Below are 14,691 nucleotides of genomic sequence, written 5' to 3' on the forward strand. Positions count from 1 at the left end.
ATTATGATCCAAGTGTCCATGGAGAATTTAGAGGAAGGTTGGCTAACTTTCTGAGGGTATTGGGGGAAGGCTTTACGGAGAAGGGGACCTATGAGGAAAGTAGTGGAGCCAAGAAGGATTTTGTTAAGTAGAGATAGTAGGATGAAGCCATGTGCAAAGACATGTTCATAAAACAGCAACTCAGAGAACATGGGTCAATACAGCTAGAACTAGGGTGGGATGGAGTAAGATGAGAGAATATCATGGAAGGTTTACTCATTTTTCATCAAATATACATCAAGCATTTATGGTATGCCAGGAATTGGCGAGGTGCAGGTGCTGAAAAAACAGGACAGATGCAATCTTTGCACTTGAGCTTTAAGGATAATTGGACAGAGCAGACAACTTTCAGTAAGAAAAAGAAATATATAACTACAAATTGTAGTAAGCATTAAGAAGGAACAGAATAGAGTGTGATTAGGAGAAGAATATGAAGTAACTACTTTATAGAGGGTAGTTAGTGAGGATTGCTCTAAAGAGGTGACATGTTGTTGAGGGTGGAAAGATAAAAAGAGCTGAATAAGAGTGTTCCAGGTGGTGATGAAAGATTTTGAGGGGGGGCGAAAACTTGGCATGTTGGAAAAATTGAAAGAAGCTCCACAAGGCTAAAAAATAGTCATAAGGATATAAAGTAGAGCATAGGGAATATAGTCAATAATATTATAATAACTATGTATGGTGTCAGGTGGGTACTAGATTTATTGGGGTGATTACTTTGTAAGTTATATAAATACAGAACCACTATATTGTATACCTGAAACTAATATAATATTGTATGTCAACTGTAATTTTAAAATAAACAAATAAAAATAGTGGATGAGGGTGAGACAATGGCTTAAGATGAAGTTGGAGAGGTAAAAACACAAGCCAAGACCTGGTAGGCCTCATCAGGAAGTGATGATTTTATCAAAAGAATAGCAAGAAATCAACCAAGGAGGAGTGAAATGGTATCAGGTTTGTGTTTCATGGGGTAACTTAGGGGTAGTATGGTAGACAACCTGGAGAGAAGAGAATCAAATCAGGATGATCAATTCTAAGGCTGTGCATTGGTCCAGGTGAGAAATAACAAAGGCAAGGATATGTTCTTTCATATCCTCCAAAAGTGACTAGCATATTGTTAGTCACATGGAAGGCTTCTATCATGTTCACATTAATTAGCTAAATAAATATAAACTGAATTGAGTTGCTGAGTCCCTCTCCAGGAGATCAAACTGTCTCTTCTTCCTCTTCCCTTTTGTTTATAATGGAGATAGGGAAGCAGTCTACAATTAGTAGTATTAAAGTCATTTGCTGTTTAGTGACATATGCTTACTCTAAGTGCCGCTTTCCTTTAGTCACTGCTGAGTTACTTGAAAGTAGCACAGGAAAATATCGGTATTTCTCAAGACAGCCAAACAGCACCCTACTCTCCTGAGATTTCAATGTGGAGAGAAATTTGTCATTTAGGCCTGTTCAGGGCAAGGGGTAACACTCATCTTCAAATATTAGCTTCCCAGAAGATCATAAGCACATGAATTGCAAATGCCACTTGGAATATATGCTTTTCCCTCTGCCAAAACAGAGATGTAATTACCTGGAAGAGGGAGGCAAACGTTTGTGGGAGCTTCATGTCTTCATCTCTCTTACATCAAGAAGATGAGACAAGAGTCCCTTTATCACATTTCCATTTCCTTTTACTGGCAAAACAGTTTGGTAATGAAAGACATGTAAATAAGTCTATCCAAAGTAAGCCTCCAGAGGGCCTTGGAGGTCCCAGGAGTAGGAGGAAAAGGCAATCACCTAATGAGCCTGAGCTTCATCTTCTACCCTGGGGAGGATAGCCATTTCTACCTCACAGGGCTAATACAAGGAGTCAATATGGAAGGTTCATGAATTTGATTTGTGAACTACAAGGCGGGAGCTCTATACTGTGATTCATTCTATGCAATTGAAGGCAAAGTCTGCCACATTTTCTCCCAGAGAGTTAAACACATTGCAGGAACTCAAGAATAGGTTTTACTTTAAATTCAATTCTATGAAAATCTGGCTTTAGATTTGGAGCATGTAAAACAGACTATTCACTTCTCAGATTTGAATCACATTCTCAGATCTGTCAGCTCCTTGGTTTGAAAGAGTGGAGGAAAAAATCATGAGTGGGCAGAGAGGGTATGTGCTTACCTTTTGCAGCTGCCTTTGGTCTATTGGAGCCAATACCCCTTCCCCAGTGAACAGCAGCAAGAGGCAGAATTTCAGTTAGCACTAAAACAGGATTGCAATCCAGGATCTGCATTTGGGGCAGCTGCAAATGTAGTCCTGAAAATCAGGACAAACTTATAGGTCCAGAGCCCAAAGAAATTGGCCAAAGATGAACTCCTACTTTGCATCATCAATGAGAAGCATTATCACATGTATTTTCAGGCAGTAGAAGAAAAGGAAGAAACTAGCTTGTGCCATGTCTCAGGAGGTTTACCCTGAGCCAGCTGCTTTGATAATGTATTATCTTATTTAATTCTTATGATAGCTTGATGAGGTAAGGATTATTCTTTAGCACAGGGCCTGGTATACAGTGAGCAGTAACTAATGATAACTGCTGTACATATTATTAATATTGATAACCTTAATAATAATAAACTGAAATAGATGGCTTGGCTTGAATAACTTATCCAAGGTCACAGAGCTTGTAAAGTTAGAATTTGGGCTCAGGTCTTTCTGACCCCAGTGCCTAGGCTTTTCTGCTATACTCCTTTGCAAGAAGAAAAAGATTGTGACATTAAAACAATTTGGGATTTTCCAACCTGTTAGCAAGACTGCCTCCACAGTTGGCCATTTGAGACCTTCAGGTATCTAAGAATATCTTTGGTCTCCCTTTCTCTCCTCACTCAGGTTTCTAAATTGCTATGAACCATGGCCCAACTGTACTACAAAAAGGTCAACTACTCACCATACAGAGATCGCATCCCCCTGCAAATTGTGAGGGCTGAGACGGAGCTCTCTGCAGAGGAGAAGGCCTTCCTCAATGCTGTAGAGAAGGGGGACTATGCCACTGTAAAGCAGGCCCTCCAGGAGGCAGAGATCTACTACAATGTCAACATCAACTGCATGGATCCTCTGGGCCGGAGTGCTCTGCTCATTGCCATTGAGAACGAGAACTTGGAGATCATGGAGCTACTGCTGAACCACAGCGTGTATGTAGGTGATGCCTTGCTCTATGCCATCCGCAAGGAAGTGGTGGGTGCTGTGGAGCTTCTGCTCAGCTACAGGAGGCCCAGTGGAGAGAAACCGGTAAGACAAGTCCCTATAGGCTGGGAAATAGCAAGGGACAACAGGACATCATATTCAGAAACCTTGAAACTAGGGAAGGTCAGGTAGCCTAGAGTTGAGAAGCACTATCATGGCAACCCTCTGCTCTCAGAAATAGCACCAGTGGTCTCAGGTGGTATTCTAGAGTTACTCTGCATGGCCTATGCTGAGTTTTACTCATTTGCCTTTTTCTTATTACTATTTGCCCTTATATATTCAATACTTAACAACCAAAAAGTGTGCTCTCCATTTGCAAATTATTCAAGCACCTTCTACCCTCACTACCCTCTGCTCTCTATCTTTATTTTCTTCTACTACTCAAAGGTTACATTCTAGAAGAGAAGAAACCAAACACAAACCTGAGCTTTCTCCTTTTACTAGCCTCTTTCCTGAAGGAGAGGAGGTCTTTAAATAGTATCACCATGCAAATACAGATGGATACAGGGACTCACATATTTTTCTCACATATTTTTCCAGTACCTGTCATATGACTGCATTCCATCCCTAGATGTTCAGGTTTTTGTCTCCGTGATTCCCCTAACCTCAGAGGAACTTAGGTTTCATATTCTGAAGTCATGTTTGAGCCCTTGACTCCATATCTTATCCCCAAACCCTGTGGTTTCTTCCTTCCCAATATGTCTTACATACTTCTCTAGCCCAACTGTCACCACTCTGCCTCTAGTTCTCATCATCTCTCTTCTAGAAGAATGTTTCTCAAAGTGTGCTCCCTAGACCACCAGCACTAGCATCACCAGGGGAACTTGCTAGAAATGCAAATGCAAATTCTCATGCCTCACCACAGACTGAATTAGAAACTCTGGGGGTGGGGCCCAGAAAGCTGTGTCTTACAAAGCCCTCCAGGGAATTCTTATGCATACTCAGGTTTGGGAACAAATGTCTTAGGCTAACATGAAAATCCTCTAACTGGACTCTCTCCCTCTAGCCTCTTTTTTTCTCTCAACACATTCTAAACAATGATGTTGCTTATCTTCTTCCCAAAATATTGTAACAATTCTATAATTCTTGTCCATTCTTTCAGCAACTACAATGTCTTCCCATTAAAAGAAAAAACAACTCATGAAGCCTAGCACTCAACACTCTTCATTAACAGTCTTTTCCAGTCCTATCGCTGTCAATCTCCCCTAGTCTCTTCTAAACTCCTCAAGTCAAACACATCTCTTGATTGTATTTCTTCCGCTGGAGCATAGCTTTGGGTGCATGGTAGGGATGAAGAAAATACAAAGTCATAAAATGTGGAATAGTGCAATACATTAAAAAGTAGAAATAGTACAAATCAAAATTAAAACTGCCAAGTGTTTAGAAAATATTGATGATAAAAACACTCAACATCAAATCTTATGGGATATGACCAAAGCCGGGTTTAAAGGGAATTCATAGCTTTAATAATTGCCTAGTTAAACAAAAAGAAATGAAAATAAACTAAGTGATAAAGAGAACACTAAGAATTATAATTGATAGAGCAGAAAGGAAGACACTAGATTAAAAGTTCCTTGAGTAAAGGGCCTGAATCCCCTTCTTCTCCATCAGCATTTACCACAGTGCCAAAAGAAAAGGGACCTTATCTCTCTTCTTCACTGCTGTATCCCAACACCGGGAAAGTGTCTGCAATATCACATGCACTCAATAAATATTTATTCTATGAATGAATAGTATGCAATCAGCCCTGTGCTAAGCACCATACATGACTTACTTTATTTAACCCTCCCAGTAACTCTGTTAGGTATACACTATTATTATCATCCCCATTCTACCAATGAGAAAAATTGAGTCACAGGATGATTAACTCAGTTGTCCAAGATCACAATAAATGTCATAGCCAGGACTGAAACCCAAGCAGCCTACCTCTCTCTTAACCACTAACTAGGCTGTACTACTCCTTTGGCAGTCTGAGCAAGTCTTATAATTTCCAGCACAGGAGTTCTGAGATGGGGTAGGTCAGTGGAGTATGGATGGAAGAGTTCTCTGGAAAGGATTCATCATGTGGATTAATACCAAAGCAGAGAGATGCAAACATGTTCCCTACTTAGTCCACATCACCATCCACATCAAAAATGATTTGTTCTGTGTCCCATTTCCCCAGAGCCCTGCTAAGTGCCTGAGTGATTTAGCATGCTGATCTGAACTAAGGCTTACCCAACTACCCTGCAGCAGGATGATCTTGCTTGCCTCTGAGATTATGTAGCCCTTCACTTGACACCAATAACTCACTACTATATACTATTGGTCAGCCTTACTTGTATAATTGTCTGGTCTCTGTAATTAGATTGTATTTTTTTAATGTGGGCATAATATAATGCCCAACTATTTCCATGCTTCCCCCATCAATACCTAACCCAGTGCCTAGTATATAATGGGTAATATACAGGGGTGGGCAGAAGTAGGTAAATAATAATAAATAATACAATAATTAATCAATAAATAATACTACAAGAATAAACTGTTTTACATACTCACAACTGTAAACCTACTTTTGCCTACCCCTGTATAAATATTTACTGATTAACATGAAGAAATTAAGTGTATCTCCCAGAAAAGCGCATGGCTAACTGAAAGACTTCCAAGACTTTCATATTCAATCCCATTTGGCTTCATAACTATTTTGAAAGAGAGGAGAGCACAGGATGGTTCCAAAGAGAGAGCTAGCAATACCAACCCCATCTGAGTTTTTAAAGTAGGCCAGTCCTTATTTGATGACCTCCACTTCCTCCATCTTTCCCCATTGCTCTGGTAAACCCTGAGGAAGAAAGGTACCAGGTAAACTTACACTAAAGTACAATCTAAGGAACTACTTTCCCTGGAGAAAAGCAGTGCTTAACTCTCAGAAATGAATCACTAATGGTGGAATATCAGACATACGAAACCTATTTGGGAGAAGCTGTCTTTACCAAGATCCTTTCAGACATACTACCAGTATAAGACCTCCTTTGTCCATACTCAAATATCACACCATACATACAAACCCACAAAGCTGTCAGCGCCATCCCCAAGTCTCTCCAGCAGCCTTTTCTTCCCTTTCTCCTCTCTCCCAACCTCCATCACCAGCCTCTGCTAAATTGCATTTTCTTCCATTGCTTTGACAATCACTGTGATAAGTCATATGTCAGTAACTATAACAACAGGCTGCCACAGTGCAGGAGCTCTGTCTTTTGGGGAGATAAAAACAAGATTTATTTACCTGGGGGCAATCAGGGATGTAAGCAAATGCAGGCCTCCTGAAGGACCTTGGATTCAGATGAGTAGGCTACTCTCAGGAAGGCATTCCTCCCACAATTAGAACCCAAACACCTGTCCTTTTTCACAGAGGCTTTCCCCCACCTCTCCAAGGGATTGGGCACAGCTGACCTCCATCAATCTTGGGTAAACTAGTGCCCTCTTTGGCTTTACTGGGCATGGAATTTGACCTCAGGCTGGTAGCAAGACCCCCTCAGCTCCATCTTTACCCCAGCCCATTGCCCTCTTCTCTTTCTTTTAGCCTATCAAAACTGCTCTCAGATAAAGACTGGAAGCCAGGCATAAATGACTGATACTGACTTCAAGTATCAACACTTACATGGAGACATGAATTTTTAATAGGGACCAAATCTTAAAGTAAAAATGGTGATTCACTATCATAATTCCCTGCACTAGACAACAAGTAGAATCCTCTGTGTGTGTGTGTGTGTGTGTGTGTGTGTGTGGTGTTACTTTGCCATCTTCTTGTGTGTGTTATTCTGTGGTCTTCATGCTGCTCCAAAAATGTGACCCTCTCGTCAGCATCCAGTCTTAATCTACTATGGCCTATTCCATTAGGGGCAGATTTGGGCAAGTTGGAGGACTTGTGATTCCTTGGGGTAAAAACTCTTAAGTAATTCTCAAAATTCAAATATTTTGGACTGCAGAAGTTTTAATACCAGCCTATTTCTTGTCCATTAAGTCTACTCCCTTCAGCCCACTGACTCTGGGAACCACTAGGAAAGGATCAGCATCAGGGACAGCAAATCCAGCAACACTCCAGAGAGACTGGTATCTGTGTATGGTCACAATAAGCTCAAAGATCAATCATTGTGCAATGGAGAACTTGTCAAAATGCACATTCCTGAGTCTTTTTGCACACTTAGAGAACCAGAATTTTGTGGTTTGGGCCTTGAATCAACATTTTAATAAGCCCATCCCCTACCTGTTTCTAGGTAAGAGGTCTATGTACCTCTCTGTATTTGTTTCATATATCTGCCATAACAAACTACCTCAAACTGGGTGGCTTAAAATAAAAGAAACGTCTTCTCTCATAGTTCAGGAGGCCAGAAGTCCAAAATAAAAGTGTTGGCAGGGCTGGTTCCTTCTGGAGGCTCTAAGAGAGAATCTGTTCTATGCCTTGGCTTATAGCCACATCACTTCAATCTGTGCTTCTCTCATCACATAGAGTTCTCCTTGGTGTGTTTGCATCCAAATATCTCTCTCCTTTCTCTTATAAAGACACCAGTCATTTGATTTAGGGCCCACACTAATCCAGGATGACCTCGTTTTAACTTTATTACATCTACAAAGACCCCTTTTCCAAATAAGGTCACATTTACAGGTACTGGGGTTTAAGACTTGAACATATCTTTGAGGAGGCACAGTTCAATACACTATACACTTTATGAGAAATATTAGTCTAGAGAAGTGGTGGTTTTCAAACATTTTCAGAGCTTTTCATTAAATGAAATCCTGCGCAGATGTAAAATAGACAGACCCAAGCAGAGCTGTCCTAATTTAAATGCAGGTTGGACACACACACACACACACACACACACATATCTGCTGGGCCCCTGAGGAGCAAGCACAGCTGGAAAACTATTGGTCTAGACAATAAAATGACAGGCTCTAATTCAGAGTTTCAGGTACTAGCCAGCTTATAGCTTACAGGGTAATCTTGGGCAATTCATAAGGTCTTTTACACATGTCCAATTATGGAATCACCCTACATCTCAATTTCCTCATCTGTAAAATGAAGCTAGCAATACTTGCTCCTACTTAATCTAGAGGGCTATTATAAGGAATAAATAAGATAAAAATATGTTAAAGCCTTTTGAAAAAAATTTTAAATGCTAGACAGAGGTCAATGACTATTATTTTCATCTTCATTCTATCAGTTTGACTTAATTCCTCATATTGTGTAGAGAGACCGGCTGTCAAGTGGCACTCATCATAAGGCACTACAAGTACAGTGAGAGGGAGAGTCTGGTGAACGAGTTGGCCCAGTTCACAAATTACCTCCTTCTGCCTGGCCTTGATGGCAATGGTCTCCCTTTTGCTGTCAGGCAAACTGCATTACCTCAAAGTCATCCCTCTTTGTTCACTGGAGTCTAAGGATTTGAGCAACAGGGAGGTAGAGCTGCTGGCCTCTGCACCAACAGCCCACCCAAGTAATTTCCTTTCTTGGTCACTTGCGTCAATGCAGGCAGGAGGAAAGAGGCTAAGCTAACCTTCTCCCCATGGCCCGCCCCTCTGGGTTCTGCCATAATTACTCATTTTTCTGTGGCAGATGGCTCCAAATTAAAATTGGTCTCACGGATGAACTAGTGAGATTAAGTCTCAGCATCACTGGTAAGTGTTTGTGTTGAGACTGTAGCAAATCAGCAACAAGACACTCTATTTACTCCTTGTCCTGTCTGATCCTTGGTCTCAGGGAGAGATTGCACAGTATGGAAGAGGACATTAAAGGCCCAGGCAAAGGTGACTAGAGCACAAAGAGGGGATAGAGTCTAGCTTATAAATATCACTCAATATGAGAGCAGAAAATAAAGGAGAGAATTGTAAAAGTTACCCTGCTATTTACAGACAGCCTGAAGTTGTAGAAAGAACAGAAGCTTTGGGTCATCCACCTATGAGATATGTTTCCCTGGATAAGTCACTTAATCTTCCCAAACCTCAGTTTTTCCATCTGTAAATGGGAGTGACAATGGGGTCTATTTCATAGTTCTAGTGAGAGTTAAATGAAAGAATACATGTATATTACTTATAGCAGTGCCTGACACATGAATAGTCAACAAATGATAGCTAGTACTAACTACTCCTACTCCTATACTCCTATTCATTGAAACTATGATGATATAACCTTCTTGCTAATCTCAATTATTCATTTTTTAATGTATTAAGCACCCACTAACACATAATAGCTAAGAGTTCAGACTGCATGACATTCGGAATGGTGTTTACCCTGACTGAGCATCAGTTTCCTTATCTGTATAATGAGGTTAATGATATTACCTACATCATAAGTTTTTGCAAGTTTAAAATGAGAATTATTATTTATTTGGCATAATCACATAACATTCAATATATGATACTCTTATCATTAGCATTGATACAAACTATTATTAATATTATTAACTCTTTGTTACCTGAATTTCCCAATATAACAGTAGGTATTTATGCCTATAATAATATGAGCAACAGCTTTAATTCTATGATTTTCATTGGACAATCAAAGTTCTAGGCCAAAAAATTGGGTTGTGTCAATTAAGTAAAGAAAATAAATCAGCCACATCATTGGAAAAAAAGGTAAGAGTGACTGCATGGCATCATATTCGCTAAACTGATGAAGTGAGTTACCTCCTCTCATATATTTGTGCTGACTTTTAATAAACATGGCCAACTTAACTCACAGATCAGAATTATAGAGAGTTTAGAGATCATTAGGTCTGAAGTGATATGTCCAAGGTTACTCAGCTGAGCCCTGTACTTGCACAAAAGCTTTCTGTCTCCCAAGCCACTCTTTCTACTCCCTCACTCTGCCTCCAAGGAATCGTTAGAAGTGGTAACATTTACAATAAGACTGAAAATAAACAAAGCAGTTACAAGTAGTGTCTGTCTAGAATAACTCATTGATAACAGAGTTCCAACAAATGATTAATTCTCTTGAGTTCTATTCAATTTTCTAAGCATTTTTTACTAATAATCATATGCTTCAAAATAAATTTGGAAGATACAATTAGTGCCCTCAAGAAATTTATCGTCTCGTGGGGAGAACAGACATCCACATGCGGTCTAACTAGTCCCTCTTAGTGAGCATGGACTTCTATTTCCAAGTGTCACAAAAGATTGAAAACAGTGATGTTTGCTTTTCAGGAAAAAAAATTATTTAAACTTGGACTCAAGTAGACCAAGAGAGCTGGCTACATAACACTTCACAAGGAAGAAACCATGAAGTAATCTCAAAAGCAAGTCACTAAGTAGAAACACGAGGTTTTTTAGCTCCCACCTCCTTTCAGGGTTACCACCAACTCATGACTTTCTTTTTTTTTTTTAATCCTCACTCAAGGATATTTTTTCCATTGCTTTTCCGAGAGAGTAGAAAGGAGAGAGAGAGAGAAAAAAACATCGATGTGAGAGAGACACATTGATTAGTTGCCTCCTGTGCACGCCCCTACTGGGGCCGGGGATCAAGCCTGTAACCGAGGTACGTGCTCTTGGCCAGAATCAAACCCAGGATCTTCAGTCCATGGGCCTATGCTCTAACCACTGAGCAAAACTGGCTAGGGCCATGGCTTTCTTTCTGTAACCTCATAGTCATGGTTGTATATAACCCTAACCTCTTATAGAGTTACCTCTTCTCCTCTGTCATCCTTCACCTCACAGGTACAGCTTTCTAGAGGGCAACTATTTTCTGTCTCCTTTTCACCCCAAGATCCTCGACTGTTTTTGGTTTTTACAGCTTATGGTTCTTGTCACAAACTCAGTTCAAGTGTGAAATATCAGTGTAACACTCAGAGCTCTTCTTCCATCTCCCCTTCCAGCAGTTTTATCTCAGTGCATCAAATACTGCCTCGCACTGATTCTTTTCCTTATGCCAACAACAAGGAAATATATGCTACATCATCCCAAATGTGTAATGTGGACAATATAGGAGGTCACTCTGGATCCAATTAGAGAGGTTTCAAGGGAGAAAAATTTCAGATAAGGAATAGGTTTTGAGCTGGAAAGGAAGAAAGAATGGGATGGCACACTGGTCAGAAGGAAGTAAATGGACAATGACATCGGTAGTAGAAATGATGGTGTCTTGTTCACAGTGGGTCCTGGAGTGATGGGTTAATGATTTTTAAAAAAGCAATGCTTGGGGCTCATGTAACCCTCACAAGATAAGCCTCATAGAGGAAGGCCACAGATACCTCACTCAGAGTCAGGACACTGGGCTAGGTGGGCCTTGAGTCTTATCACAAACAGTAGTTGCTGGGTTCCTGTGTTCGTCTGCCTTCCTTTCTTTAAAACAAAAAAAAAAAATCTGATTCTAGTTGGAGTAAAGGAGAATGAGTCTATGGACATTAGCTAAGATGCTTCTTAGTTGGGGCCTTGGTAAACAGTCACCACAATCCCAGCTGGTTGTTACTGGTCCTCTGACTGGCAGTTGGAGCTCAGAGGGCTAGAGTGGAATGAAAGAAAGAAGCTGGAGCCGATTGCCCAGGGTCTTGGTTGGACAGCAAATATTTGTGAGAAACTGGTCATATTGATATTTGACTTTCCCCTTTCATCTACATACTTCCCCAAATGACAGTCTCTCCCTTCCCTCCCCATACACACAGGTCCAATGTCTGTGTTGCATTTTAATTTCATTGGTTGACAACTCTCTTGGCATTCATATCATGCTTCTCAGGTTCCTTCTCTTTCTCTGACCATTACCTCTTAGTTTCTTTTCTAAATCCTTTGATATTAGTGCTACCCAGAGTTCTGTCACTTCTCCCTTTGTAACCCAATATCTATCATAAACTTCATAATTTACTTTCCAAATTTCAGCTATATATACCCATTGAGATGTACCCCAAACATTTAAAATTCACTATATCTAATAATAAAAATAGCAAATACTAATTTAGCACTTGCTATGTGCCAGACACCATTCTAAATACATAACATACATTTGCTTATTTGATACTCACAACCATCCTGTAATGCAGGATAATACTGTTATCCATTCTTACAAGTGGGGATATAAGGAGGTTAAATAAGGAACAAAGAGGTTAAATAACTTTCCCAAGCTAGTAAGTGGACAAACTGGGATTCAAACCTAGGCAGACCTAGCAGTAGAATCTATTTTCTTAATCCCTGTGCTAGCCTCATTTTTTCCTCCAAAGCCTCCTCCTCATCCAGTGTATCCTCTCAAGCGATGACCCATCTCCTTCCAGTTATCCTTTCAGTTATCTAGATATGAAATCTTGCAGTTGTCTTCATCTTCACCCTCTCTTTCAACTACCACACCCAGTTGGTTACCAAGTTCCTTTGAGTAACTTGATTGAGGTGCAGAGGCAAACATATAAACTATTAGGTGAAATGTAAATGTTGTTAGAGATAAGAGAGTCCTGCATTTGATCATGTCACTCAAATGACCACAGCTGTTCCTTATTTCCTAAGGAATAAATTTCAAAATACAAGCACAGGGTTGATAGTTTGAGGAAAGAGGGCTGGACAGTGGCCTTTCAAATCAGCTGAATTGTCATTGATAAATCCAGCCCTAAGATTGGGGTCTTTAGTGAGGCAAAAGACAAGACAGGATAAGGGAAGTTGTTTCTTCTCCTGTCAACAGAAAGTCTCTGGAGCCAGGAGAGTCACCTTAGTGAGAGTTATGCTGGATTCGGGGACCAACTGATGAATGCAAACTTTGTTGCCTCTGGTAGAATTAAATGACCCCAATCCAGCAGCTATTCTCTGTTCTAAGAAGTATGTTAGCCTTCTGAAGTTCTCAGTGAAGGGAAGGTAATCAGCATGTGAATATCAAGAGCTTGAATGAGATAAAACTTAGTTTCACTAGCTATCAGTGGATTGTTAATGTCTTTTCAGTGGATTGTTAATGTCTTTTCATTAGTAAAGGAGGGCTGTGAGCCAGATAAGAAAAAGGCACTGAAAGAATCATCAGAAGATAGTCAAATCAGAGAAGGAAGACAAGCTGGTCCCAATGACAAATAGACTGTGAGTCTACCACCTTTACCTCTTCCCCTGAAAAGGGGTGGTGATGGCCCAGTACAAAAACCCTGAGGCTGGACAGTGATATTTCTAACTCCCCTTCTGCTCTTCAAGGACAGACTGGAGTGATTTGATATTTGTAGCCACCATCAGCTCCATTATCCATATCAGAATTGTAGATGGAACTTTGGAGCTAAAAAATGGCCTCTACAGATCCTCTAATGGACCCCCCATCTTCAAATAGGAAGATAGTATCTCCCACCTTCCAATGGGCTTGCACAGGTAAGATTTCAATGCCCACTGAATCAGCCAAAGTTTAGAACAGTTTGGGCTTTGTCTACACAACCAAAATAAAAATGTGTCATATTTACTCAAGCAATTGTCTCCCTTTTCCCCCTTCCTTATTTCTTTTCCTTTTTTAAATCCACACCCAAGGATATTTTTTCCATTGCTTTTTCAAAAAGAGTGGAAAGGAGACAGAGAGAGAGGAGAGAGAAACATCAATGTGAGAGAGACACATCAATTGTTTGTCTCCCTCACTTGCTCTGACCAGAGTCCAGGATCAAGCCTCCAACCGAGGTACGTGCCCTTGGCCAGAATTGAACCCAAGACCCTTCAGTACACAGGCTAATGTTCTAACCACTGAGCAAAACTGGCTAGGGCTCCCTTTCCTTATTTCTTAACTCTCAAACTGAGGTGTGAAATTATTCAAGTATCAGGATCCTAAGTCACCACCACCCTTCTCCACATCAATTTGTTTACTTTGGAGTTTTTGTTATAAAAGGAATACATGTTAACTGTAAGAATTAAAACAGTATAAAAGCATGGTAAGGGAAACATCCTGTTTCCCACTCTCATAATCAACTCCATAAAAGTCATCACTGTGAACAATATAGGTGTATTGTCCTAGGTATTTTCTATGCGTATTCAAACAGAAACACACAGATACACAGACTTCTTTTCTAAAATGTTCTGAAATTTGTTTTTTCTTTCCTTAACAATACATGTGGACATCTTTCCATGTGAGGATATGTATTTTTACTCTATTCTTTTTAATGACAGTATTGTATTGTATCATACAAATGCACCATATTTATTTAACCAGTCATCTATTTAAGTTGTTTCAAGGATATTTAGGCTTTGAGTTTTCTTATATTTTTGCTTCACTGAACAATGCTGTAATAGATAACCTTGTATATATGTCTTTGAATACTTGTGTGATTATATCTGTAAGGTAAATTCCTGGTAATGGAATTATGGAATCACAAGGTGTGTGCATTTTAAAATCCTGCTATACATTGCCAAATTGCTATCTTACCAACAGTGTGTAAGAGTGCCCATTTCTCACACCTTTGCAATCATAGATTGCAAAAAAAAATCAAAGATTAAAAAACATTTGTCAATCTGACAGGTTAAAAGTGCAATTACATTATCATT

General features: G+C 39.9%; 1 protein-coding gene across 1 annotated transcript in view; it reads left to right on the forward strand.

The window, feature by feature from the left end:
- The window catches only part of TRPC5 (transient receptor potential cation channel subfamily C member 5), a 272,059-nt gene that overhangs the window by 131,551 nt on the left and 125,817 nt on the right, over positions 1-14,691 (forward strand). Inside the window, exon 3 of the mRNA XM_016198072.2 lies at positions 2,902-3,300. Coding sequence (XP_016053558.1) covers positions 2,923-3,300 — 378 coding nt within the window. The 5' untranslated portion in view covers positions 2,902-2,922. The remainder of the gene's footprint in view (positions 1-2,901; positions 3,301-14,691) is intronic.

Source organism: Miniopterus natalensis, chromosome X (assembly GCF_054644295.1).
Source record: "Miniopterus natalensis isolate mMinNat1 chromosome X, mMinNat1.hap1, whole genome shotgun sequence".
Lineage (NCBI taxonomy): Eukaryota > Metazoa > Chordata > Mammalia > Chiroptera > Miniopteridae > Miniopterus > Miniopterus natalensis.